This window comes from Lontra canadensis, unplaced genomic scaffold (genome assembly GCF_010015895.1).
Source record: "Lontra canadensis isolate GAN:19392208 unplaced genomic scaffold, GSC_riverotter_1.0 scaffold58, whole genome shotgun sequence".
Classification (NCBI taxonomy): domain Eukaryota; kingdom Metazoa; phylum Chordata; class Mammalia; order Carnivora; family Mustelidae; genus Lontra; species Lontra canadensis.
This window is the reverse complement of record NW_022631052.1, coordinates 9,706,690-9,733,990: the sequence shown is the minus strand read 5'-3', so window position 1 is coordinate 9,733,990 and position 27,301 is coordinate 9,706,690. Positions and strand designations below refer to the sequence as shown.

Sequence of the window (27,301 nt, the reverse complement as noted above, 5' to 3'; positions counted from 1 at the left end):
CTCCCTTTGCATCCTCGAGCTCTGGTACGTTGAACGTGGTAAATAAATGTTATTGAACGAATAAGTGATTGAATGAGAGAAACCACCGAAACCCGCAACAGGCGAATTGAAAACGGTCTGATGTAGCTAGTTTTTCATGAAAAAGTGCAACAAGCTCAAAAAACTGATCACAAAGGTAATCTGTGATTAAAAAAAAAAACAAAAAACTAGTGTTTCTTATTCTCCTGTTGCAATTTAGCACGCACACTAGAATCTGCTATAAGACATACGTCGTGTTCTGATTTTTCAGCCTTAGACGCATCGCAGGGACAATATATATTGTTTTAACACATTCTGTTCTATGCAGGCTTTCTGCACGTTTAAAAAGGACCAATCCCAGTATGCAATGCAAACAATGAGTTAACCGTCGCTTAGAAACCACATGTCCCAGTTTGCCATGCTCCGGAGCAATCTCGGAAGTGGCGCTGAGAGACGCCACTGCATTCTGGGAGTTGTAGTCTCTCGGGAGTGGCCCGCCCCTTGTGCAGCTTCGGCGGCGTACGTCTGGAGAAAACCGTACCGGGTGGCTTAGCGCGGCCCAAGCCAGAGCGAGCGGTGCCGCCCTACAACCTTCGCCCCCGGCCGGGCGGCCAGCTCCGCCTCTTCTCGAATCTCATCCACAACCCAAGATGGCGGCGGAGGTGGATTTTGGCGACCTAGAGCTGTTCGAGGCGTTTGACCACCCAGAGGAGTCGATTCCGAAGCCCGTTCACACCCGCTTCAAGGACGACGACGGCGACGAGGAGGACGAGAATGGGGTCGGCGACGCGGAGCTGCGGGAGCGGCTTCGGCAGTGCGAGGAAACCATCGAGCAGCTCCGCGCCGAGAATATCCTTCCCGTTTGCCTGGGCCCGGTCACCGGCGTGCGGCAGGCGGCGTGTCTGGGAGGGCGCGGGTGGAGATTCCAGGAGGGCCAGAATTCCGAATAACCCCTCTCTCGCCCCGCAGGCGGGCGGAGAATCGAGGGTTCGGCTTGCGTAAGCTGCTCCGGGGCCCCGGCCCGACCCTCTCCCCTCTTGGGGATCTGTGCCCGGTCGGGATCCGTACCCCGGACTAGACGCGCTCCCCGCGCCCCCCATGCTGGGACTGGCTTTTAGGATTTTTTTTAAGACGGCTAGATCGTAGGCTGGTAACTACTTCCTCTCCTCCTCTCTGAAGTCCTTATCCAGTTTCTTTCTTTCTTTCTTTCTTTCTTTTTTTTTTTTTGTAGCCAGGCTTAAGTTGATGCCGTCTTGCTGTCGTGGTCTATAGGCAGATAGCTGGATCCTCAGACCTTAGGGTAGATCTGTGTTTTATAGGGGGGTAGAAGCTAATGGTCTTAGGATGCGGGAGTTGGGAGTTGAAGAACGTGAAGCATTCGGAGAGAAATGGTTAATTGCCTGACTGAGGTTGGGGATTCATTTTAAAGTTCTTCGACTTTGAAATCCCTTCCGTGGTGAAGGTGTGTTGCAAAGCCTTGGGAAAAAAACGCGCCAAATGAGTTTCCGTTTGGCTTAGTTACGTGATTATAGCCGTTCTAGGAACGGTTGTTAGTATGGATGTTTACATTCTTAGAGGTGTTTGGTGGTGGTTGTTGTTAACTTTGGGCAGATGATTTTGGTTCAGATAGTTTCCCGTTTAAAGTGAAACACTGAAAGCGGTTGGTAAATCATCTTTAAAGGTTTTTGAAGTCTGATTTTGTTTTTCATGATGTTTTCCTTTGCACTTTAATATGTAAAATTACAAGTGGCAGGAAAGTTGAAAGGATTGTACGGTGAACATCTGTAGTTCTATCCTAGTTTCTCCGGCTTTAACAGTTTGTTTCACTGTATTTATCATTTACCATGCTGCTCTTTATTTTTCTTTTTGTTGTATTATTATTATTCTTATTACTATTATTATTTTGAGAGAGAGAGCATGAATGAGCGGAGGCAGGGCAGGAGAGGGGGAGAGAACCTCAAGCAGGCTCCACCGTCATTATCGGGGAGTCCTTTGGGGCTCAATCTCAGGACCCTGAGATCATGACCTGAGCCGAAATCAAAAGTCAGATGCTTAACCTGCTGAGCCACCCAGGCGCCCCCATGCCGCTCACTCTTAAATGAATTGCTGTTTAGGTTTTGATGGGGTATGTTGAATAACACTTTGGGTTCAGTCTGTTACTCTCTCTTTTTTTTTTTTTTTTAAGATTTTATTTATTTATTTGACAGTCAGAGATCACAAGTAGGCAGAGAGAGAGGAGGAAGCAGGCTCCCTGCTGAGCAGAGAGCCTGATGTGGGGCTCCATCCCAGGACTCTGGGATCATGACCTGAGTCGGAGGCAGAGGCTTTAACCCACGGAGCCACCCAGGTGCCCCTGTTACTCTCTTTTGAACTACATGACCCTGTCTTAGAGTATCTATGTTGGAAGAGATGAGAAAACTGTTTTAACGTTTAGGTTTAAATGCCTAGCCATGCAGCAAAACAGGAACTCAGTTAAGTGTGTCATCCTCAAAATACTTGTGGGTCTTCTAACGTATGTAACATTCTGACACTGAAAGTAAGAGTGAGTAGTTGAATTTTATGATAGTTATGATTCTATTTAATGAAGGCTTATATTTCTTAACAAGTAATAACATCAAGAACTTAAAAGAAAATTGAACATTCTGACTCGACCAAGGTATGAGATATTACACCATTGTTCTTTATTTATATTTAATATTTAGCTATAATTTCTTTATAAAAAAAAAGTAGGACTTCTGTATCGTTTTTGTTTAGCATTCTCTGAAGAAATCAGTAATGATCCTTTATTTTTAATTTCTGGAGGTAAAATTTGAATTCTCATAAGTACATTAAATTTTTAATTATTTTGGGGGGATGTTAACTAGATTTATTGCGGTGATAATTAAATAACATATACAGATTTTTTTTTTTTTTTTTTTTAGATTTTATTCATTTATTTGAGAGAGAGAGAATGAGAGAGAGAGCATGAGAGGAGAGAGGTCAGGGGGAGAAGCAGACTCCCTGGCGAGCAGAGAGCCTGATGTGGGACTTAATCAGGGACTTGGCATCCTGACCTGAGCTGAAGGCAGTTGTTGCTCAACCAACTGAGCCACCCAGGCGCCCACAACATACACAAATATTGAATCATTATGTTGTATACCTGGATAACTTTTAAACTAACTAAACTGGATAAAAATATTTGTGAAACATATCCAGAAAAATTTTTTGTTTGTTTTTTTAAAAGATTTTATTTATTTGACAGAGAGAGAGCACAAGCAGGGGGAGAGACAGAGGGAGAGGGAGAAGCAGGCTCCCTCCAGAGCAGGGAGCCCGATGTGGGACTCGATCCCAGGACTCTAGGATCATGACCTGAGCCGAAGGCAGTGGCTTAACCCACTGAGCCACCCAGGCGCCCCTGTCCAGAAAATTTTGACTTAATGTTCATAACAGGCAAGTTGCCAACCTAGCTGTTCTTATTCCACAAACATTTCTGGGAAGTTGGAATTAAGATTACAGTATTACTCTTGGTGAAGGTTTATTTACATAGTTAAAATGTGTTCCTAGGGACGCCTGGGTGGCTCAATCAGTTAAGCCACAGCCTTCGGCTCAGGTCAGAGTCCTGGGATCAAGTTCCGCATCGGGCTTCTTGCTCGGTGGGGAGCCTGCTTCTCTCTCCGCCTCTGCCTGCCACTCTGTCTGCTTGTGCGCTCGCTGGCTCGCTCTCTCTCTCTCTCTCTCTCTTCTGTTTCACACACGCACATAAATAAATAAATAAAATCTTTAAAAAAAAAACAAAAACAAAACTGTTCCTAAATAGAAATGATGCAAAATTTCATTTTAGAAAAAGAGAAATTAGTGTGCTTTTGAAGAAAGTACAGTGAGTAGATTTGCATTTAGACATCTAACTTCAAGAGCTAGAAGAGCAAATGCTGGTTTCTTAATACAAATTTACTTCACAGGTTACTAAATCTAAAATATTTATCGAAGTACGAACTTATTATGTGGAATGGTATCACCAAGCTTTTGGAATTTGGAGGGCTGTGAGCCAGCGTCACATGCCCTTTTTTTGTCTCTGGTACCAGCTGAAGTAACTAGCTACATTGGTGACTAAAGGTTTAAAATTTCAGAATTTAGATGTATTTTGGAAACCTCACCATGCCCTACCTTCCTTCTTCCTCCATGTGAGCGAACTTTGTGGATCTAAGCTTATTTCTGGTTAGATATTAAATGTATTGAATGTAACTGGGATTCCTGAAAAATATCATAATTTTTTTTATATTTAAAGATAACTTAGATAAGCACACTTTTTAATAGAGTTGATAATTTAAACACTCAGTTACTAAGGGGTTATAATCACTCGAGTTTAAATGATAGTGTCATGGGTTTTACCAGTACATGAGACAGCCATTAGTATCCTCAAAAAGGAATAAATTAAAAATTTCTTTTTAGAATTAGTGCTCTTCATGTTGTCAGACACTGATAAAGTGCTCTACAGAAAATTGAGAAACAAAACGAAATAAAATTATATAGATAAAATCTGTACCCCCAGCCTCTTGGTTTAATCTTTATTTTTGGAACTGTGGTGATCAGAAGTTTCTTTCCTTTTTTGTCCAATAAACATTTTTAACTTTATATTATGGAAAATTTCAAATGTATGGAAAAAGAAAAGAATAATAACAATACATGTTTTCATCCTATATGCACATTTTACCCTAAATATTTTAGCATATAACTTTTTAAAAGCAAGACTTTGGGACACCTGGGTGGCTCCAGTCAGTTAAGCCGCTGCCTTCAGCCCAGGTCGTGATGCCAGGGTCCTGGGATCAAGTTCCGATTCGGGCTCCTTGCTTGGCAGAGAGCCTGTTTCTCTCTTTGCCTCTGCCTGACACTGCCTGCTTGTGCTCTCTCTCTCTCTCTCTCTGACAAATAAAATCTTTAAAAGCAAGACTTCGTCGTGCATAATCACAACACCACTATCCCGGTAAATGGCACGATTTTTCTTTTCTTTTTCTTTTTTTTTTTTTTAAGATTTTTAAAATTTATTTGACAGATCACAAGTAGGCAGAGAGGCAGGCAGAGAGAGAGGGGGATACGGGTTCCCCGCTGAGCAGAGAGCCCGATGCGGGGCTCGATCCCAGGACCCTGAGATCATGACCTGAGCCGAAGGCAGATGCTTAACCCACTGAGTCACCCAGGTGCCCCTGGCATGATTTTTCTTAATAACACTCCCAGCCCAGCCCATATTCAGATTTCTCCAACTGAATGTCTTTCTCGCTGTTGCTCAAATTGGTCTCTAGGTAAGGACCATACAATTGTGTGTGGTTTTTAGAAACATGCATTTTTTTTAAGGCTTATTTATTTATTTTAGAGAGTTTGTGAGAGAGCCTGTGTGCCTAGGCGTGCACCCGGGCAGCTGGGAGAGGCAAAGAAAGTCCTCACCAAATTCCACCCTGAGTGTCTCTGCGCCAAGCCCTTCCAGTCCTACCTTGGGCTTGATTCCCAGAACCCTGAGATCATGACCTGAGCCAAAACCAAGAGTTGGTCACTTAACCAGCTGTGCTACCCAGGCGCCCTCCAAAAAATCATGGTTGTTTTTTTTTTTTAAGATTTCTTTAAGATTTATTAAAGAAATGTATTTATTTATTTAAGATTTACTTAAGATTTATTAAGTCTTAAGATTAAGATTTATTTATTTGAGAGAGAGAATGCATGCCTGCGAGTGAGTGAGCAGTGGGAGGGGCACAGGGAGAGGGAGGGAGAGAATCTCAGGGGGACTCTACTCCGCCTGGAGAGTGGTGGGGGCCGATCCCATGACTCCCAAGTAATAACCTGAGCCCATATCAAGCCTCAGCTGTTTAACCGACTGAGCCACCCAGGCGCCCCCAAATATCGTGTATTTATAAAAAGAGAAGTTTGCGCAAATTCAAACAAACTTCTGAACCTCTCCATGTTTTACTTTTGTTTCCTGACGCAAGCAAGCCCAAATACAGACTGACTTATTTCACTTGCTTCGAAGGTAAAGGAATAGGAGGCAGTTGGGGAGAGGAGGAATCTTAAGACTCAGCTGGTCCAGGTTACCACCCGGATCTTGTTCCCGTTTGGAGGCTGCATTCTACTTTCGTTTGTTTGTTTGTTTCCTTTTTTGGCAGTATTTGAAAATCAAATCCAGGAACAATGTACTTTTTTTTTTTTTTTAAGATTTTATTTATTTATTTGACAGACAGAGATCACAAGTAGGCAGAGAGGCAGGCAGAGAGAGAGAGGAGGAAGCAGGCTCCCTGCTGAGCAGAGAGCCCGATGCGGGACTCGATCCCAGGACCCTGAGATCATGACCTGAGCCGAAGGCAGCGGCTTAACCCACTGAGCCACCCAGGCGCCCTACTTTTTTTTTTTTTTGTAAGATTTTATTTATTAATTTGATGGGGAAAGTGCACAAGCAATGGGAGCAGCAGGCAGAGGGAGAAGCAGGGCTCCCACCTGAGCGGGGAGCCCAGTGTGCAGCTCAGTCCCGGGGATCATGACCTGAGCTGAAGGTAGACGCCTAACCGACTGAGCCACTCAGGCGCCTCAACAGTATACTTTTTATATCTCTGCTTTAGTATCCGGGATTTGAAATACTGATGTACTCTGCCCTCTGAGAGGCTATCCATTTAAAGTGTTTCATTTTCCTAAATATTTCTAAGCTAAATCTACTCTGATTCTTTTAGAAATATATTCTTGGGGCGCCTGGGTGGCTCAGTCCGTTAAGCCGCTGCCTTTGGCTCAGTTCATGATCCCAGGGTTCTGGGATTAAGCCCCACATTGGGCTCCCTGCTCGATGGAGAGCCTGCTTCTTCTTCTCTCTGCCTGCTGCTCTGCCTACTTGTGTTCTCTCTCTCTCTTTTTTTTTTTTTTTTAAGATTTTTTATTTATTTGACAAACAGAGATCAGAAACAGGCAGAGAGGCAGGCAGAGAGAGAGAGGAGGGAGCCGGCTCCCTGCTGAGCAGAGAGCCCGAAGCAGGTCTCGATCCCAGGACCCTGGGATCATGACCTGAGCTGAAGGCAGAGGCCTTAACCCACTGAGCCACCCAGGCACCCCAATAAAAATAAAATCTTAAAAAAAAAAAAAAAATATATATATATATATATATATATATATATTCATTCTTGTAACCTGCTGGTTTATCCAAACCCTCCCTTCTCCCAGTCTGTAAAGAGACGGGCCATTAGGGCACCTTGGTGGCTCAGTGGGTTAAGCCTCTGCCTTTGCTCAGGTCATGATCTCAGGGTCCTGGGATCGAGCCCCACATCGGTCTCTCCTCAGCAGGGGGCCTGCTTCCCCACCCCCCCACCCTCCTGCCTCTCTGCCTACTTGTGATCTCTCTCTCTCTCTGTCAAATAAATAAACAAAATCTTAAAAAAGAAAAAAAGTCATTAGATAAGGAATTTTTTTGGTTGAAAACTGAAAGATTAACTACAGTTTTAAATTTTTTGTGAAATATTTTTTAAAATATATAAGGGATACCTCTATGTAAAATCATTAAAGTAGGTAAAATTCCATGGAAAAAAACTTTTTTTTTTTTTTGCAAAAAGATGAGTTCTTGGTTGTTCTTAATCTTATTTGTAAAGTATTCTGTGATCTTTGGTACTTAATAATTATAAAAGTTGTGTGTTTATATATACATTTATGGGTTTTACTTTAAAATCTTCTAAGAATATGTTTTAACTTCTGTTTTAGTGGAATATTGGTGAACAATACTAAGTTAGATGGACCTTTGTTACAGATTCTATTTATGAACAATGTTATTTCAAAGTAAGTAATTTTCCGTTTTCTACGTAAAATGAATTAATATGTTTATGAAACAATATCTTCTATATGCTGTTTTCATTTGTACTTATTCTGTCTTCATTTTACTTAAAGCCTAGGGGATCATGATTAAGAGCAAGGATATTAGCATCTATAAATATGAATTTGAATCTGGGCCCTGCTTTCTCTGTATGTGAATGTGGGCAGGCCACAGTCCTGTCTGCTATCAGTTTCCTCACTGGAAAACAGGATACTAATAATAACTACTTCTTGGGTAGCTAAATGAGCACTTGTGATAGCCTCTAATAAGCATAACAACTGCCCCCCACAGCAGTAAGAAATGTTAGTCTGTCCTACCCCAGAATCAGGTAACTGAGTTTACCCTGTTGGCTGTCTTCAAGGCTCACCCACATGACTTTGTGTGTATGAGTGTGACAGTTAGGCCTTTGCGGGCCTTCAGCGTGCTTGGGTCTAGGGTGACTTAGTGCGTTCCTGCAGTGCTTGCTAGAATGTCCTGAAATGGCTTGAGGCTTTGCCCTGTCCTTCCTCGGAGCTCGGTCGGAGACATTTCAGACAGCTGGCGTCCGTCTCTGGCTGGCTGAATCTGTTGTTATCTAGGTCCTAGGCAGCTAAGGAAGGTAATGGGAACCATGTAGAGAGTGTTAGCTGTGTGGCGGGCCCATTACCTACCTTCTCTGTCTGGGCCCAGGTGGAACCCGGGACTCAGAGGGGTGGGGACGCCCGATGGGGAATGGTGCTGGGCACTGGCACTGTTGTCACCCTCGGATTTGAATCAGCGTCTGCTCCTGGCAAGCTAATTTCTGCACCGTTTATCTGCCATTTTGCCTGCGGCGGTCTTAGAATGTCCACGCTAAACAGACCCGAAAGATCAAGTCTGGTGAAGATCAAGTTGGCTGCCCCACTCAGCCGAGCTTGGTCTCTGTCCGCACCTTCTGAGCCCAGTGTGAGGAATAAGCGATGAACGTGGCTCTTGACAGCTAGAAAATTGGGGAAAGTAGATCTCCGTAGTTGTCCCGTTTACTTTGTGTTTCTGTTGCATTTTGGTTTAATTTTGTTCAGTTTAACATTCGTATAGGTGTGTCCTTAGACGTGCATAGGGAGTCTCTGAGAGGAAGGTAGGGAAGGATGCTTTGGTTGTCTCTGCGAGGCCGAGGTAGGTGGCTGGAAGGAAGCTTTTCCTTACGTAACCCTTTTCCTTCTTTTGGATTTTGAACCATGTCTTACGCGGATTATGTATTCAGAATTTAAAAATGTAAAATTTATAAATAAAATCATCTATTCACAGCACAAATGTTTGCCCCTGCTACGGAGTTAGATTTTCATAATCATTCCGTTAACTCAGCAACAGTGTTTATTTTTTCCTAAGAAATGGCTTCCTCCGTATTCTGGTTACTTAGTGATTTGATAAACCTCTGAAAAAGCAAGATCACAGAATTACCTCCTGACACCTTCTGATAATGTGTAAGATTTCAGTCTGTTCAGTGTTTACTCTGGGTTCTGACTGTTGTGTCCTCTCATGCAGGCAATATCATCAAGAAATAGAGGAATTTGTATCAAATTTAGTAAAAAGATTTGAGGAACAGCAGAAAAATGATGTGGAAAAGACTTCCTTTAATCTTTTGCCCCAGGTATTTAAAACTTAAGAGACTTTAAGATTAATAGATTATGTTTTTCACCGCCAGTTTTTAGGCCACAGGGAGACTTTTGTATCAAAATGAAACCACTGTGTCCTACACCTGAAACTAATACAACTTTCCTATGTTGACTATAACTTAAAACAACAAGATTGTTAAGATAATATGTTCCCCTCCCATCCTTCAGTTGGTCATCCTTCACTGATCTGACCAGCCTCAGGGCGTTCTTCTGCATTGTGACTCCTCTCGGGAGAGTTGTATTCAGACCTTGCTTCACTTAAAATTAGTCTTTTTTCCCCCATTTCCTCACTTGGACATGCGGTTTGGGGCAGAAAATTAATTTTAAGCCAGAAAAAAAAAATCTGTATTTCTGGAGTTTATAAAAGGTGAATTATTTTTCTCTAAAACCAACAGGTTCACATGCCATCCTTTTTCCTCCCTTCTACTTGTTGGGAGAAAAATCAATAGCATGCCCAAAGAAATCTGAGAAATTTTGCTGTGTGACTATTAGAGTATGAATTTGTATTTTAAAAAATCAGAATTGTGATTTTGGGGCTTTTTCTTTTTTAATTCCCAATTAAGGTAAGTAGAGTCCTTCAAGTAAAGGTTGTTAGCTGTTTATCCTCAGGTTGTAGAATGGTGTTCTGATTAAATTTTCATCATCTTTAATTTTCATGTGTTATATATAATTTTTAAAGATTCAAGAAACAAAATACATTTAACAATAAAAACTATACTGAATATGACATAATTTTTGATTCCGGAAACACTTCAGAATTTTATAGCAGCCTGAGGTCTATGAGAGTTATATTATCCATATTAACCAGTAGTGTAGAATCACATATTTTTAAAGTTTTCTGGTTACCTGACTTCAGGATAAAGTCTGCTTTGTCAGTTTAAGTATTGAGAATTTAAATATTTATTCATTCAATTTAATGCATGAATTAGTGAAAAGCATAGTGAAAGCATAACGTGAACTAATACTTCAGAAGGTGCTGTCTTTTGTATCTTTTATAAAATTTTTAAATTTTCCAACTTGTGAAATTTATTTCATAAGCATTTCTAGCTTCCAAATTTACTGATTATGACAGTAATGAATTAAGAACTGTATGTACCTTAGTGATACGTATTAGAAAATAAAGGGGTGTATTTAAATTTCTAATATTAAAAATTTGAAGTGTTAAAAATTCGTTATTTTGGTAACGTGTGTTTTTCTTTGCGTTAGCCATCTAGTGTTATGCTAGAAGAGGACCATAAAGTAGAAGAATCCTGTGCCATTAAAAACAACAAGGAAGCTTTTAGTGTAAGTATGGACATTTTAGTTTTGAATTCTGTAGATAACATGTTTCCTATCCTGTGTCATTTGGGTATCATGGCCTCAAATGATCCCCATCTTTTCATGAAATTTGTTATAAACAAGAGTGTAGACTTCAGCCTCTAAATAGTATAGTTTGCTTTTTAATAACTATCGCATACACCATAGACATACTTTGGAGGACTTCTGTCCTGACAGCCTTCTTTTTATTGATGTTCATGATCGTGGATGACGATCTAGAACGCGTGCATGTTGCACTTACAGATGACTGAGGCTGAGAGGGGACGGGTAAGTAACTAACATAACAGATGGCAGATAGGAGATTAAAAATGTTGACAAGCTCAGATGGTGGGTGAAAAATAGAAGCATAACAGGGATGAGCCTACATTTAGGCCTTTCCGTACCTACGAGGAATCTCACTGTGCCAGTGCAGTGGAGTGGTGTGATTTTTCAACTTAGAATTTTTTTAAGAAAATGATGTAATCTTGGATTCTGTTGAAGGCATACTAGTTTTCATGTTTAGGGAGTATCATGCCCCATTGACAGACCACAGTCTTGAAGACGTGGGGCTGCTGGGGTGATGAGTCCCCAGCATTGCTGAAGAGATCGACGGGGTATCACATCTCTGCCAATGTCCTAAAGGCTGTTACTTCCAAAAGGTGTCATTTTCAATCACTCTGTAGTGCCACGTGGCAGAACCAGGACCAGTGACTGGATAGACTATAGACAGGCGCATTGCAAGTCAACTTTTAGTGCACATTTATATCAGAGATGTGAAAATGAAGTGGTAGGTCTCATTCAAAAATAAAAAAAGAAGAAAGCAAATTCCATGTCACTGTAAAAAGTCAAAATCTGAGATCCTGTCGGTGCTTTAAACAAAGAATTTGAGCTATGTGACTTTTCATGTCCCATCTGACTCTCGGGTTCTGGGATTTAGAGTGGCACCTGCCTGGAAAGTGGGAATTTTAGGTATTATTCAGTTAGTCCTTTAATAAAGAGTAATAAATATTTACCAAATGCTCCCTTATTGCCAGGGACCCTTTTGAATTCAGGGACCCAGCAATGAAGAAGGGCAAAGTCTGTGCTCTCGTTGACTTACATCCCGGTAGGGGAAAGCGGAGCTCTGAAGGACATAAATCCGCATAAGCTAGGGTTTGAACTAGTCCTTCTGACCCTGGAACATAAGCTCCAGATCTTTATATGGCCTTATAAGCCATTGGGGTATGGGCTATGCCACTTGAGGCTTTTCCGTAGAAATGTGACATGATAGGACTTGCATTTTTAAAAGAACTAGCTTCTCTGTGGAAGATAATCTGTTGCTGGTTTACATGTAGAAGCTGGAAACCAGCGAGAAAGTTACTGTATTGATCTCAGGTGAGGGAAGATGGCAGGTTAGTCTGGAGAGCCGGAGGTGGAGGTGAGAAGTGGTTCAACCGTGGACATACCTTGGAAATAGAACTGATCAGATGTGCTGATAAATTGGGTGTGTAGAACACGAAAGTGAGAGAGCAGTCAAAATGACTCGGTTTTTGGCCTTAGCAGCTAGAAGAGGGTCCTCGCCTTTACTGTGATGGGAGAAACTGGTGGGAGGAGAGGGTTTGGGGGGGAATGGGAATCCAGTTCAGTTTTAAGTAGGTGAGTTTGAGATGCCTCTTACATGTCCAGGAGAGCCGTCAGTTGGCACTTGAATTTCCAAGATTGGAGTTGAGGCAACATTGGGTATTTGGGTGTTGTCAGCATTTACTCACCTTCATACCATGGGTCTGGATAAGTCACCTCAAGAGCACAGGTAGAGAGGACTGGGACCAAGACTCATAGAAGATGGAGATGAGAAGGACTGGTCAGCAGGGTAGAGCACAGTGTCCTAGAAGCCAAAAGAAGTGTGTCTCCGAGGAAGGAGAAATCACCTGTCAGTTGTTGCTCAGAGACTGAGATAAAGATGGAGCCGTCCAGTGAGTTTGGCCGTGTGCGGGTCATCGGGGCACGGAGTGCCATGAAAGGAACAGAAGTCTTCCCAGAGATGTTCAAGAGAGAATGGCAGGGCCACCTATGGGGGGGGCAAAAAAAAAAAAGTGGGGGACTAAAATGATTTAACACCTAAATACAACACATGAACCTTAAATCCTGGCTTAGGGGAAAAAAAGGCATTTGGGGGACAGTTGGGAAAACAGTAGAAATTGGATATAGATGATACTAAGGATTTATTAATTTTCTTAGGTGTGACAGTGGTATTGTGGCGTGTAGGAAAATGCACTTATCCTCAGAAGACCTATCCTAAAGTGTTCATGGGTGAGGGGTCATGAAAATAGTGTGTAGCTGGTTACGTGTGGAAGCTGGAAACCAGTTAGGAGTTACTATGTTAATGTCAGGTGGGGGAAAATAATAGCTCAGACTAAGTTGGTGGTGGCAGCACTTTCTCCCCACGGCTCAGTGAAAAGTACGTGTGCGCGCATGCACACGTGCGTGGAAGATACCAGCAGTTGAATCTGGGTAAAGAGGATGTAGCTGGGTGTTCACTATACCATTTTTTTTTTTTCAATTTTTGTCTATGAAATTTTCTCCCAGAATCAGAGAGAAAAAGAAAAGAGGGAATGGGAGGGAGGATGAAAATAGTAAACACAGCCGACTTTTCTGAATTGTCTTGCCACCAAGGGAAGCAAAGAGATGGGGAATTGGAGGGAAACATGAGAGTCAAAAGTTTTTATTTTTAATGTCTGAGCAGAATGCAGCTAATAGTAATGATCTCCTGAGAGGGGCGCTCTGATCCGGGAGACACAGGGGCGTTGAAAGAAGCAGCTCTTGCTTACATCTCAAAATCTGGCTCCTTTCTAACTAGGGAGTGGATTATGACCCCTAAGAATTTCCTCCAAAATTAAATGGTTAAAACAATTAATCATAGTCTTACATAATTTAATGTCTTTTTTTTTCTGCTTAAATAGCAATATTTTTTGACTTGTTTTCTGCAGGTTGTAGGAAGTGTCCTGTATTTTACTAATTTTTGCCTTGATAAATTGGGGCAACCGCTACTAAATGAAAACCCTCAGCTTACCGAAGGATGGGAAATACCTAAGTATCCTACATAGTGAATGAAGATCTTTTATGCATCTTGCCATTAAGTTCACCTTTTAAAAAATTTACCAAATTTTGCAGACTATGATAACTATTCCTTAATAAAATTCACTAAAGGTACCAGCAAGTCTTCAGCCACATTGTTTCTCTAGAAGGGCAAGAAATACAAGTAAAGGCAAAAAGGTTTGTGTGGGGAGTTGTTTTGTTTTCTTCTTCTTTTTAAGACTTTTTTTAACCAAAACCATAAACTCTTTTAGCTTGAAAAATTAATATTCTTCATTGCTGGCTTACTATAAGTAAGTTACAGATTAAGCTAGAATTTTCATATATAGACATTTAATATGTTTAAATCAGTCATCTGTTTATTGGAATTCATTGGTTCATGCCTAATATGCTTGGGTGGGTGGAAAGGTGTCGTTGTTGCTGTCAGTTTGATTGCTGTCTTAGTATGACCTGCCCCTTCCCAAGTTAACCTAAAGGAAATATAATCTGTTTGCCTCGGTTCTTCTCTTATTAACCACTCACAAAACCCAGAGGTGACAGATCAGTCGGGAACATAAGGGTCCTTGGTTAAAAGAGTTGGTTAAAAGTACTGTTTAAGTCGCTGAGTACAGAAGGTGAAAGTGTACTCATGAGTGCAGATACTAGTAGTCTGTGATCTACGTGCCTTGTCTCTCTGATACACTTTGCTGTCATTAAAGAATTGTATTGATTTGCTTTTATGTCCTCATTTACATTATGCACGTCTTTGTTTTTTGACCAAATAGGCCAAAGCCTCACTGTTTCAATTGTGGTTCTGAAGAACATCAAATGAAAGATTGCCCAATGGTAAATTTTTCTCATATAAAAAAAAAAAATCTTTGACCTAGAACTTTCTAATGTTTTCCACACATTTATGCCATTGTGTGAGATAAAGAAACTTGTTGTGTTCACTTTCTTTTGAATTTGAAACCTTTTCAAATTTGTACTTAAACTTTAAGACCTTAGATTTTAAAAAGAATTATTATAGTGCTGTGTGTCTGAGATGAATGAAACAGGAGAGTTACTTTTTAGAGTTAATTCTAGAAACTTGATTTTATGTTAAGATAATATCAAGGTAATCAGAAATTAAAATGACTGCTTCTTCTCTTTGCCTGTTTTTCTAGAATATCTACTCTCTTTTTTCGTTCATTGTATATTAAAACTGGGATAATCTGTTTGCTTGACCTAAAACAGAATGCTTGTATTTATTTAATTCCTGAAATAATTTCTAAACTGCTTCTTAACACTTTTTTCAAATGCACTGTGATCTAGCCGCGGAATGCTGCTCGAATAAGTGAAAAGAGAAAAGAATATATGGATGCCTGTGGTGAGGCAAACAGCCAGAATTTTCAGCAGCGGTACCATGCGGAAGAGGTGGAAGAAAGATTTGGAAGATTCAAGCCGGGAGTCATTAGGTACCTCTGATTTTTTCCCATAGAGTGTCGTTTCTGTGTCACCCGTGTTTGGAGCGTTCTCTGTGTCTGGAGGGTAATCGCAGGTATAGAGGTGTGCCCCAGCACCGAGGGAATACGCATCTGTTCCTTCTGGAACATTCATTGGCATCTCTCCTGTGTGTTTGTTAAGCACAGTGTCACCATGTGTAACGTAAGACACACAATGGTTTTAAAACATGGGGGACAGTTTGTGTTTTCATCCAGACACGAATACTGTCTTTCTTTCTCCTCTTTTGTTTATCCTTAGTGAGGAACTTCAGGATGCACTCGGGGTGACGGACAAGAGCCTTCCGCCTTTTATATATCGGATGCGCCAGCTCGGTTACCCCCCCGGGTGGCTCAAAGAGGCCGAGCTGGAGAACTCAGGGCTTGCACTCTATGATGGAAAAGGTATAGTATGTTAAGTTGGCTAAGTCAGGTTCAAGGTTACTTCCCTCCCCTCCCCCTAGAGAATTACAGTAATACCTGATAGGAATGGCTGGCTAATCCAGTGTGTGTGGAGCTAACTAAAAACTATCATGATGGTCTTTCCTTTGTTTTACAAACAAGGAACTAAAATTTCATTGAGAATTATCAAATGGTTTATCTGGACCTGCTCAGTGACTTCCGAGGTCAGAGCATCGGCTCTCCAGCTAATCCTCATAAACTCTTGCCTTCCTTAGAAATGGTAACAGAAGGGCACCTGGGTGGCTCGTGGGTTAAGCATCTGTCTTAGGCTCAGGTTGTGATCTCGGGGTCCTAGGATCGAGCCCCTCAGCAGGGAGTCTGCTCCTCCCTCTCACTCTCCCTCTCTGCTCGATCTCTCAAATAAAATCTTCCAAAAAAAGGGAGAGAAATGTTAACAAATCTATTCATCAGTGCCAGTAGACCTAGGCATACAGATTCTATAAACCCTCCTGTGATCTAGAACCCCTCTCTTTGGTATCTACTCTAGAAAAATATTCACACTTGCACAAGGAAAGTATGTATATTTTTGTAGCATTGACTGTGACTGTGAAAAATTAAAAACAACATTAAGGCCCTAAAGAAAAATGGCTGAATCACGATGGTGGATCTGGGCTGTGGAATCCCTGCCATCTTTAAGGAGTAGAATGAATCTGTGTGAGCTGACTCCATTTCTGCCTAGTTTACCAGTGACGCCATTCGTCTTACATGAAAGGTAGGGAGGGAAGGAAGGAAAGAAAAGAAGAAAAAAGAAAGAATTCCACATGGATGAAACCATGCTCATTGATTTTCTGAGGACATTTATGTAAAATATTTTTAAAAGATGTTAACTGAGAACCTTTTAGATTTTAGGATTCAGACTCTAGAGATGCCTCTCCTGACCATCTTTATCTGTTTGTCTACCTAAGATTTACGTCTTGATTTGAGAGGGAGAGAGAGGTGCACATGAGCTGGGAACACTGCCACTGATCAGGCAGGGCTCGATCTCAGGAGCCAGGAGATTAGGACCTGAGCCAAATCCAGGAGTCAGATGCCTAACCATCTGAGCCACCCAGGCGCTCCTGACCACCTTGTTTAAGTACATCTCTCCCTCTTTGGCTTAAAAAAAAACTTAAATCATCTTAACCGATGTGGGAAGCTCAACAGTGGTTCCCACTGAGAAGGAAAGAGGATTAGACTAGAGACTCTATTCTCTATGATGCTCTAAATCTTTTAAAAATGAAATGTTTCTTTGTATTATTTAGGTAATTAAAAAAAATACTTTTTTAAAGATTTTTTATTTATTCTTGTGAGAGAAAACATGAGCGGGGGTCGTGGAGCAGAGGGAGAAGCAGATTCCCCTCTGAGCAGGGAGCCCAGTTGTGGGACTCGATCCCAGGATCTTGGGATCATGACCCGAGCCAAAGGTAGATGCTTCACTGACCAAGCCACCCAGGCTCCTGGTAATTAAAACCAAGCCATCCCTTCTCAGTTAGTGCTGAAGAGCTATTTAGGACAGTTCCCAAGTCATTTTGGCATTCAGGTATCCCTCCTGCCACTTTCTGTAGGTGTTCTCATTTCTGTTGTCTTTCCTTTTCCTCTTTTTTTTTTTTTTTTTTAAGTTTGTTTGATTAGAGAGTCTTTGGACAAAAGGTTGTGGATGATTGAATCTCTTAGTCTATAGATTGCCTTCATTGTTTTTAACAAAACTGTGTTTTGTCCTTTTGAGTTTTCGAGATTTTCCTGCCACATCCCCACGGCGTGTTGCATTAGCACGGTTCTCTGTCCTTCCTTTTGTTGTGACGGAACCAGTCACTGATGACCATTGCCTGTCTACACCTGTTAATGATAGGCTGCAAAATGGTTATAGTCTCATTCTTCGTTACTTCTTAGCTTATTAGCTGGAATACTTGTCTAAAGAGAAACTTCTCGCAAACTGATTACCTTACATATGTAGACATCTTCGGACTGGCAAAACAAACGCATGATTTATTCAGTAGTTTTCAGAATAATAAAGTGGTTCCCAAATACCCTTCTGTCATCTGTAAAGCGGTTTTAATAGTATGTACCTCTTAAGGTTGTTATGACGGTGAGCGGAGCTAATACTTGTAAACCATTTAAAACAGTGTGTGGTACATAAGAAATACTTATTTACTAAACAGAATAAAGGCATTGAAATAGAGGATCAGGCAAGTCATCAGATCAGTGCAGACTAGGCTTTTAAGCAACCCACAGATGAACCCAGGTTTCCAAGATTTTTTTTAGAGTTTTTTAAAATTTATTTGACAGAGAGATCACAAGTAGGAGTGAGGCAGAGAGAGAAGGGGAAGCAGGCTCCCTGCTGAGAAGATAACCCGATTCGGGACTCGATCCCAGGACCCTGAGATCATGACCTGAGCCCAAGGCAGAGGCTTAACCTTCTGAGCCACCCAGGCACCCCGGTTTCCAAGATTTTAAACACTTTTATTAAACTACCCTGTCTACATTGTTTAAAAGTCCTAATCTGATGTTCCAGAAAAACTGTAATCAAAACTATTCTCAGAATGATTCTGTTGCCGTGAATGTAAGCCCTTGCCCAGCCCACTTTTGGCCTGGAGAGGGACTGGTGTTGGCATCCAGCAGTATGAACGCTCTGCCGGTCTGCCGCAGATGGTGCTGATGGGGAAGCGGAAGCTGGGGAAGCCCAACAGAATAAAAGCGTCACCTACGATCTCTCGAAACTGGTAAACTATCCAGGTTTTAATATATCTACTCCCAGAGGAATTCCAGATGTAAGTATATATATATATTTTTTTTTTTCTTTATTCTTCTGGGGTGGGACATTATTGCAACAGTTGTTCAAAACATTAGTTTAAGTAGCAGTTACTGTTATGTAAAGAAGTAAATACGTTACTAGTGTGTTTAATTTTGTTACTTCCCTTATGTTGACTAGAACCCTTTTTTATTTTTTTAAGATTTGATTTATTCATTTGAGAGAGAGACAGAGCAGGCATGAGGGGTGGGGAGGGCAGAGGGAGAGGGGGAAGCAGGCTCCCTGCAATCATGACCTGAGCTACAGGCAGATGTGTAACTGACTGAGCCACCCAGGCCCCCACGTTGATGAGATGCTTAAGTGAAATCTTGGGTTCATTTAAAAACCAAAAACCAAAAAACATTTTTTTCTGATTTTATGCCTTATGAAAAAGAGCTTAAAAGAATGGCGAGATTCTGTAAGTCAAAAAGTAAAAGATTATGTTTTTAAAACATGGGATGGTTCTGAGGCAGTATTGTAAGTTCTGTGTAATCCTTGGAAAGTAAAGCCTTTTTTCTATGTTATAATTCCTTTCCCCCTGTTCTTTCCTTTCTTCTCTTCAAAGTAAAATTTCTCACTCTGTAGAGAGTGGTTTTCTACACTGAATCTCTCCCAACTTTCATTTATGTTTCAAGACTTGACAGTGGCCTGTTGTGGTAGTGGTGGTGGTGGTGACATTTCAGTAAAATATACCTTCTTAGGTGTTCTTAGAAACTGAGCAGCAGAGCAGAAGCCAAAGGTCTGCACTTAGAGTCTAGCAAATAGATGGGAAGACAAGTGTGTAATTAATTCGGGGCTAAACTGCGTGGCTCGAGCCATCCGAGCCTCTGGAAATGGTCCCAGGACCAGCCTACATCAGAGTCCGCCGGGGGTGCCGGGAAGACGTGCAAGTTGATGAGTCCCACCCTTAGATTTAACAGACTTGACCTGGAAATCTGTAGGTTTGACAGGAGCCTGAAGTGATTTTCCTTGAGAACCATTGTAGCATGTGCTCTTAAGATGAGAGGTGATTGTTGAACCATAAAGATGAGGGCTGGGTTTGGAAAACCAAAGAACAGAAGAGGGAAGCTCAGCGTGAGCGAGCGTGTAGGAGCAAAGGTGCTATGGTCAGTGCCGGGGCCTGGGGGGAGGGAGGCCTGACGAGGCCACGCCTTCACGCCACCATTGCTTAGAACTGCTGCTTGCAGTAGGTGGAGCCCTTTTGAGCCAAGTGATTTTGTCAATTAGGCTTTTAGTATTCAGTTCAGATCATTTTGCAGGTGGAGTTGGCTGGCTTTTTTTTCCCCCTTAAACGCACCATCACTTTCATTAATTCCCCCTAAAAGCAAAAGTCACGTATGAAGCGAAATGTAATTTGAGACCTCCACTTTACAAAATCTCAAAAGTATGATGTTTTCCAAATCCAGACTTGCTTCTTCCTTCTGTCTTCGTTAGGAATGGAGAATGTTTGGGTCCATACCGATGCAGGCGTGTCAGCAGAAGGACGTGTTTGCCAATTACCTGACTTCTAACTTCCAAGCGGTAAATAGCTTTTTAGTGTGTGGTTGATAAAATGTATTGCCTGTATTTCTAGGATTTTGTAACCCTAGCATCTCAGTGCTCTTTTGTTTTGTGTGTAAAGCACTCGCTTTTCTGCTTGAGTCATAAAGAAAAGGGTCGCGGCATTGACCCTGCACCTGCACTCAGCTGCAGATTGGGTGTCTGCAGGGTATTGGAGGGAAGGCATGGAATCTAGTTCTTCGTCTACTCCATTAACTCGTACTTGGCGTGACTCCTCTCTTAGCCAGGTGTGAGGTCTGGCAGCAAGAGGTCCTCCTCCCAGTCCAGCCCTAGCAGCCCGAAGAAGCAGAAGAAGGAAGGCGGCTCAGCAGCCTCACCTGCAGACATGGAGCTCGACTCAGGTAGGTGTTGTCCTCTGGTCTTGGTTTCACTGACAAGGTAGGGCCAGTGTGCGTGCTCCTGAGTTCCATTAGGAAGGAGGGCGGGGGCCTGAGGAGCACCAAAAAGAGTGCTTTGATTTTGTCCTTGTAGATGAGAGCAGCGCCTCTAGTGCTGGTTCGAGGTCTTGGTGTAAGGGCCAAGGGGGCCAGCTTATGGAGTTCCTGAATCAGGCAGTTGTGCCCAGCCAGTCCTGGTGGTCTCGGATCTGGACTGCCCCTCGAATAGGCACAGTGCTCTGGGACAGGCGGTGGAAAGTGGTCTGCTTTAGCAGCTCCGTGCCAAGAGCAAGAAGGACAGAGCCAAACTTTCCCCTTTATTCTTCCCATAATACTCCAACTCAGTAATTCACCCTTCCCTTCAATGAAGAGAGGCCATAGGAAATCTGTCCTTCTGGAAACCCACAGGGGAACAGAGGTCTTGCCCTTCGAGAGTTCTCTGGCTTTTTATTCTCTTAATCCTGTGGGGTTAACCAGGGAAGCTGTGGCCAACCAGCACTGTGACAGGCCTCAGCAAGCGAGTAGTGGATCACGGCAGACGCGTACCCACCTTGCTGAGTGTCTCACCCCCCGATACCGGCCACAGGTCCTTTGGGCTTCCCCTTGGGACTGTGGCTGTGTAGCCTAGGTATTGCCCCCAGAAAGCTCTGGAATGAATCAGAACTTTATGTTAATTTGATAAATCGCAGAGCTACTCTGAATGCAAGACTGAAAACTCACTCTTTGCGCTACCTCCCATCCCAAATTACGTCCAGCTGTTTTGGACCTTTTTGCACATCAGACGTTCTAATTTGAGATTAAATGGCAACGTGAAGATGAAGTGCATGTAGATACCGTGATGAGAAGATGCTGACGGTACAGATGGCCCCAGTGAGATTGTGGATCCCCCTCTTTAACTGTAAATTCCCAGGGAGAATTTAAAGGTTGCAGATTAAATCCCTTTAAAGTCTCAACTTAGAGTCCCCCACTCCCCTTTCGCAAAATTTTTGCTCTGCTTAGTCTCAGCCTCCAAAGTTCTCGCTATCAGAACAACGGTCACAGCCCCGGCATTTAGTAACTGCCACCTGATTTCAGTGCCCAGCATCACTTCTCACCAAGTCAGTGAGTTCACAACAGAATCATGACGGCCTTTGCCACATTTATGAACTTTTATGAAAACAAGCAATTCTCCGTAACTCGAAAGCAGTTGTCCCAGACAGGATTAGGTTCCTGGAGGCCAACAGTTCTCAGTGTTATCAGAGGCCATGGCCAGGATTTCTGAGCAAGGGCAATTCCTGGTTTCTGTCTCTTAAGAAGGACTTCTGTCGGTGCTGGTGCCAGTTGTCTGACTCCACTGCCAGCGCGCTTAAATTCCAAATTACGTTGGAAGGAATCTCCCGTAGGAGGTGAATTTTGGTCTTAAGCATTTTGAATATCTGTGGGGAGGAGCCACCTGTGCTTGGTGTTTTGAACCTTTTTTTTTTTTTTTTAGAGGGGGAGGGGCAGGGAGGAGAGAGAATCCCAGTGCAGGGCTGGATCCCAGGACCCTGAGATCATGACCTGAATTGAAACCAAGAGTCACAGGCTTAACTGAGGCACCCTGGTGCCTCAGTTTTGAGCCTTTTGAGACACAGTTTCTGCATCTCAGAGTTTGAGAAGCAGTGGAGCACCCTGTCACCAGGCCCGCACTTGTCATGCAGATGTCTTCAACCCTGTCCTGGGAGCATCATTTATTTCCTATATTTCCTATTAGGGAATTGCTGAGGCCTGAGAAACCTGCCTCCCAAGGAAAGTTTCTCCCTCCTCTCCCCAACTTTCTTTCCTTTCCCCTCCCTCCCTCTCTCCCATGTATCATTAACCAGTCCAGAGCCAGCCTGAGCCCCTGTGATGAGGTAAGACGCTTCATCTCAGGTCCCTAAGTCTTGAGAATCCAAGTTCAGTGCCTGCACCTTCCCTCCATGGCTCTGTCTGGAGTGGAATTGGGAGCAGAAGGCCACACACTTGCATAATATCCCTGGGATGAACAGTTTGGTTAGAACCTCACTGGGTGTCTGCAAGGCAAGTAGGACCATTCAGAACAAAACCCCTGGGGCCTGAAAGGCCGATATGGGCGTTGCCACACTGTGCTGTCGGGTCTGGCGTGGGCACATTTCCCGAGGAGTGGCTGTGCCCTGCAGTGAGCCGCACATTGTCCTGCCACCCTCACCTTCGCCAGCCGGGCCTTAGCTTACCTCGAGACCTTGAACTGAATCCTTTCATCAGTGGTGCCTAGTGCGGGGCCTCTGCTGACATCTGCTGACGCTTCTGCCTGCTTGCGCACATTTGCTCGGGGTCGTTCAAGGTCTCAGGCTACTTGTCAAAGGCCCACTGGTCCCAACCATGGGCAGTGGCAGCTGGTTTTTGTTTATAAGCCTCTGCCTCTTTAGAGGAACCACACTTGTAAATGAAGCCGCTGTGAGATGCACTCACCTCCTGAGGACAAAGGACCGCATGGCAAGAGCTTCCTTGCCCAAACCACAGGCTTCCAAGATGAGCCGATATGAACGTCTACAAAATACCAGGATCACTGGCCACACACTAAAGCTCAAGGCCTAAAGCCACATGTCTTGACCACCATGTGTCTCCAGGCATGTCTCTAACCCCAGTCAGTCCATCCTTCTGAGAATAATGGTTGTGTTTCCCCTTAACCCACCAGATGTCAGGGGCTTTGAGAGTTGCTGATAGCAACCTGCTTTCCCACCTAGATTCTGAACAACTTAAGTGATCGGTCAACAAGTAGTAATATATCAGATTATCAGGGCCAGATTTTAGAGCTGCTTACACAAGAGCCACCACGGCTTGCTCACTCAGGCTGGTTTAGTTGACACCCAGGAATGTGGTCCTAAAGCAAGACGAGCCTTCCCACCCCCAGGACTGGCACAGCCCCAGCCCAGCTTCCTGCCCTGGAGGGGCAGAACTCTGGCTCAGCTCACTCCCAATAAGAAACTTTGAATTGGTGTGATTATTTTCCTGTGGAAAACTTTCATTAGCAGATGTGGTCAGTGAAGTGGATCCCATCTCACAAACCCATGGGTTGTGAGCTAGAGCTGCTTTCAGGTCTTTACCCGGTGTGTGTTGACGTTCTCCCATCAAGAATACATAGCACCTCCTGGGATCGAGCCCCACATCGGGCTCTCTGCTCGGCAGGGAGCCTGCTTCCCCCTCTCTCTCTGCCTGCCTCTCTGCCTACTTGTGATCTCTCTCTCTGTCAAATAAATAAATAAAATCTTTAAGGAAAAAAAAGAATACATAGCACCATATTCTGTGCAGATGAACCTCAAATGAAGCTTGGGTTACACTTTGGAGTGGTTTGTTCTTAAAGGCCTAGCAGCCAGTGGTGGTTAACTCACTGACGCCTGCTCCTCCCCTCCTCTTCCGTGGAATTCACTGTAGTGGAAAGCACCTGTGGTGTCCTTGGGGTTCCCAGACTGAGTGATGCCGTTCATCTGCACTTGGGTCTGCCCTTCATCTTGGCGCCGTTGCCAGCCGGGTGTCCGGATCCCAGCACCACCTCAGTAATGGCATCTTCGTTCAGGCTTTCTCTCCTGACGGCTCTCCCTGCCCTTCTCACCAGTGTTGCATCCTTCCTTTCAGCTCTTAGCCTTTCTTTACTCTTGTGAGTTGATTTCTTTTTTTTTTTTTTAGATTTTTTTAATGTATTTACTCAACAGAGATCACAAATAGGCAGAGGGAGAGAGGAGGAAGCAGGCTCTCCACTGAGCAGAGAGCCCGATGCGGGGCTCGATCCGAGGACCCTGGGATCATGACCTGAGCCAAAGGCAGAGGCTTTAACCCACCAAGCCACCCAGGCACCCCCTGAGTTGATTTCTTAAAATCTAAGTGACAGTATGTTACCTCACAGACCTTATTACCCATATGAGAAAGTTGACTGGTTTTGTGTAGCTGTCAAGATTGTGTTACTTGGTTGGATTTGCCAAATTTTTAAAACCTGGGCTGTTTTGGACCCTCCATTAGACCCCGAGGATAGGAGGATTCATGAGACCCAGCTGCTGCCCTTAGTTTCCAGACTGTGTCGCTTACGGAGTGCAAAGTAACAGTGTCATTTTAATACAAATGGCTGTGGACAGTGGTGAGAAGACCAGAGCCACAGAGCTGGTTACAGGCTATGCTGGTTACAGGCTCTATTGGTGTCAGGAAAAGCCGCACCGCTATGCTGGATGAGGTCCTAGACCCTCATCAAGACCAACTTCGAACTGCATCTTGAGGGATAAATTCAAGGATTTACCATGGAAATGAACAGGGTTAGGGCATTTGAGTCCATGGGAAATGCCCTTGCGGAAGCATGAGACGTCCCTGCACAGTGGTGCAACAGAAGACTGACACCTGGGGCTTAAACCTGCCAGTGAGAAATGACAGTGGAAGTAGCCAGATTCTTGGTCCTAGGGGTCTCTAAGGTGCAGACATCATCAGCCTTTGTCCTGTAAGTGATGGGAGCCCTGAAGGGTTTCTAATGAGGTGGAAAGGTTAATGGGACCAGATTTATGGTTTACAAAGGTAAATAGTTTGGAGAATGGATATAAGGAAGCTGAGTCCAAAGGCACAGATGACTCCAATATTCCTGATATGATGCCATGGCTGGGGCAATCCGCAGGAGAGAGTGGGCCCCAGAGGGCCAGGGACCAGGTCTGGGGACCGGGAGAGGAAGGACTCATGATGAACAGGTTCAGTTCAGGAGACTTCAGCCAGACCCCACAGGTGGGACCGTTAGTGGGAACAGCATGTCCGAGCAGAGTTCAGGTTTGAATAAACGATCCTTTGTTTGGGACAGGCCAGATCTCTTGTGTCTGGGACATACAGGTGGCGAGGAGCAGTGACCCATGAGTCACACGAACCCACTGTCAGGCAGACAGTCTAGACCAGAAGTTCAGAACTGGGAAATAGGCCAGGGCGCACGTATCCCACTCCGTCTCCTCGGCTTGGTCCCCTCCCCCAGCAGCCTGCCCAGCTTGCATCTCCCGCCACTGTCCCCTCCGCTTTTCCAGGGACCCCAGTCTGCCGTGCCCGCGGACTACCTGGAAAGGACTCTCTGCCTCCGTGCCGTCGCTGCTCTCTCTGCAGCGGGGCGCACAGCACAGAGATGGATTTTCGGGGGGTTTCCTTCAGGTGTCCTCGTTGTTCTCTTTCAGACGCGGAGGTCCCGCACGGCTCTCCAAGCAGCGAAGCTTTTCAGTTTCAGCCCCCGCTGCCCCCCGGCACCCCTCCGCCGCTTCCGCGGGGCGCTCCTCCGCCGGTCTTCACCCCTCCGCTCCCCAAGGGCACCCCGCCGCTCACTCCCGGCGACTCCCCCCAGACCAGAACGGCGTCCACGGCCATGGACGAGGACTCGCTGACTCTGGAGGAACTAGAGGAACAGCAGAGGCGGATATGGGCGGCGCTCGAGCAGGCCGAGAGCGTGAACAGTGATTCCGATATTCCAGGGGACACCCCTCTAACCGGGAACTCGGTCGCCTCGTCGCCTTGTCCCAACGAGCTGGACGTCCCTGTTCCAGAGGGGAGAACCTCCGAAAAGCCGGTGCCCGATGAGCCCGAAGTACCAGACACGTGGACAGAGAAGCCCAAAGCCGAACATTCTCCGAGCTCAGATTCTGAGCCTCCGTTGCTTTGTCAGAAGGAGGAGGCGGCGTCTGCCCCGTCGGACTGGAAGGATGCTCGTCTGGGTAACGGCGGCGGCGTGTCGAACTGCGACCTTAGTAACGGAGGCGGCCAGAAGCCCCTTCACGGGGACACCAGCCCTTTGGCCACTAAGACTCACAGTCCTGTACCCGACATGAGCAAGTTTGCAACCGGAATAACGCCGTTTGAATTTGAGAACATGGCAGAATCTACTGGAATGTACCTCAGGATAAGAAACTTGCTAAAGAACTCACCCCGAAACCAGCAGAAAAACAAAAAGGCCTCTGACTAACTGCCTGACTTAGCACGAAGAGCTATTTAATTATCTATAACTTTGTGTTCTGTTAATTAGTACCAAGTGGAGATAAAGTTGTTTTCTGATTTGTCCCTCCCATGTTTAGAAGTCTGTCCAAAGCTTAATTGTGGCCTGAAGTCAGGCCTGTTTTAAAGAACAGGAAGGCTGGGCTTGCTGGTTTACTATATTTTATTCTTACCGATAAGAACTTGGGTTGGGGGATAAAAGTATGAGCTGGTTTAAAGATAGTTTGCTAAGGTTTCTACTACTTTTGGATTGTGTCTGTCAAGAGTGATGGTTTTTATCTGTCTTTTGTACATTGTTTTCCCTTTCTACATTTTGCTAATTATCCTGTATATAAGTTTAATATATCATTTTTTTAAGAGAAAGAAATTCTAACCATTTTAAATTCATGTTGCAACTCTGACAACCAAATGAGAAAAATCAGGGATGAGCAGCTTTACCCCATTTGGGGTATTTTTGTAAGTGATTTACACGCATCAATTTTAATAACACTTTTACTTTTTTGTAACTTCATTCCTCATATAAGTTTGCTATACAGGTATGTTCATCTTTGTGTACAAAGGTTTAATAAATTAGCTTTCCTATACATAATCTAAGACTTTGAATACAAAAAAGTGATTCACAGTTAAATTAGTGTATACAACCTTGTAAGTTTGGACATAAATTATGTAATTGCAAAAATTACTGGTAGCAAAGAAAATCTGGGAAAATGCAAATTTGAGTATTTTTAGTGTTCTCTCAGCCTTAACTATAGAGACAGCAGAATCTTTTAAAGTAATTTTGGAAAAAAAATGGAGGACAGCTAGCCTTTGTATAAAAATAACTTTCTAGATTTGAACCCTAAGATAATTAGTACTTAGAATTAAAAGGTAGACGTAAA

General features: G+C 43.7%; 1 protein-coding gene and 1 non-coding gene across 4 annotated transcripts; both read left to right on the top strand.

The window, feature by feature from the left end:
• Window positions 1-523: 523 nt before the first annotated feature.
• On the top strand, window positions 524-27,301 carry ZCCHC8 (zinc finger CCHC-type containing 8). Of its 3 annotated transcripts, none has more exons than XM_032876381.1 (14): window positions 524-867; window positions 2,632-2,674; window positions 7,717-7,791; window positions 9,329-9,434; window positions 10,666-10,743; window positions 13,722-13,825; window positions 13,942-14,007; window positions 14,592-14,652; window positions 15,118-15,260; window positions 15,547-15,689; window positions 18,372-18,493; window positions 19,948-20,034; window positions 20,297-20,414; window positions 25,616-27,301. In XM_032876381.1, exons 1-14 carry the CDS (start codon window positions 669-671, stop codon window positions 26,392-26,394), a joined length of 2,124 nt encoding a protein of 707 aa, XP_032732272.1. In that variant the 5' UTR covers window positions 524-668; the 3' UTR covers window positions 26,395-27,301. The 3 variants fall into 3 exon arrangements, with proteins under 3 accessions (XP_032732272.1, XP_032732273.1, XP_032732274.1); XM_032876382.1 differs by having other exon boundaries at window positions 528-867; window positions 2,637-2,674; XM_032876383.1 differs by lacking the exons at window positions 524-867; window positions 2,632-2,674; window positions 7,717-7,791; ... (1 more) ...; window positions 13,722-13,825; window positions 13,942-14,007 and having other exon boundaries at window positions 10,668-10,743.
• LOC116878734 lies at window positions 8,232-8,364 on the top strand. Its single transcript, XR_004384880.1, has one exon. It is a non-coding gene; the product is annotated as a small nucleolar RNA SNORA9 (small nucleolar RNA).

Bases quoted from the DNA above. Each gene is read 5' to 3' on its own strand.
- ZCCHC8 (XM_032876381.1), top strand. From the start codon at position 669: ATGGCGGCGGAGGTGGATTTTGGCGACCTAGAGCTGTTCGAGGCGTTT. The intron at 9,435-10,665 runs GTATTTAAAACT...TCTTTGCGTTAG, and splicing joins CCTTTAATCTTTTGCCCCAG to CCATCTAGTGTTATGCTAGA. The intron at 15,690-18,371 runs GTATAGTATGTT...GGTCTGCCGCAG, and splicing joins TGCACTCTATGATGGAAAAG to ATGGTGCTGATGGGGAAGCG.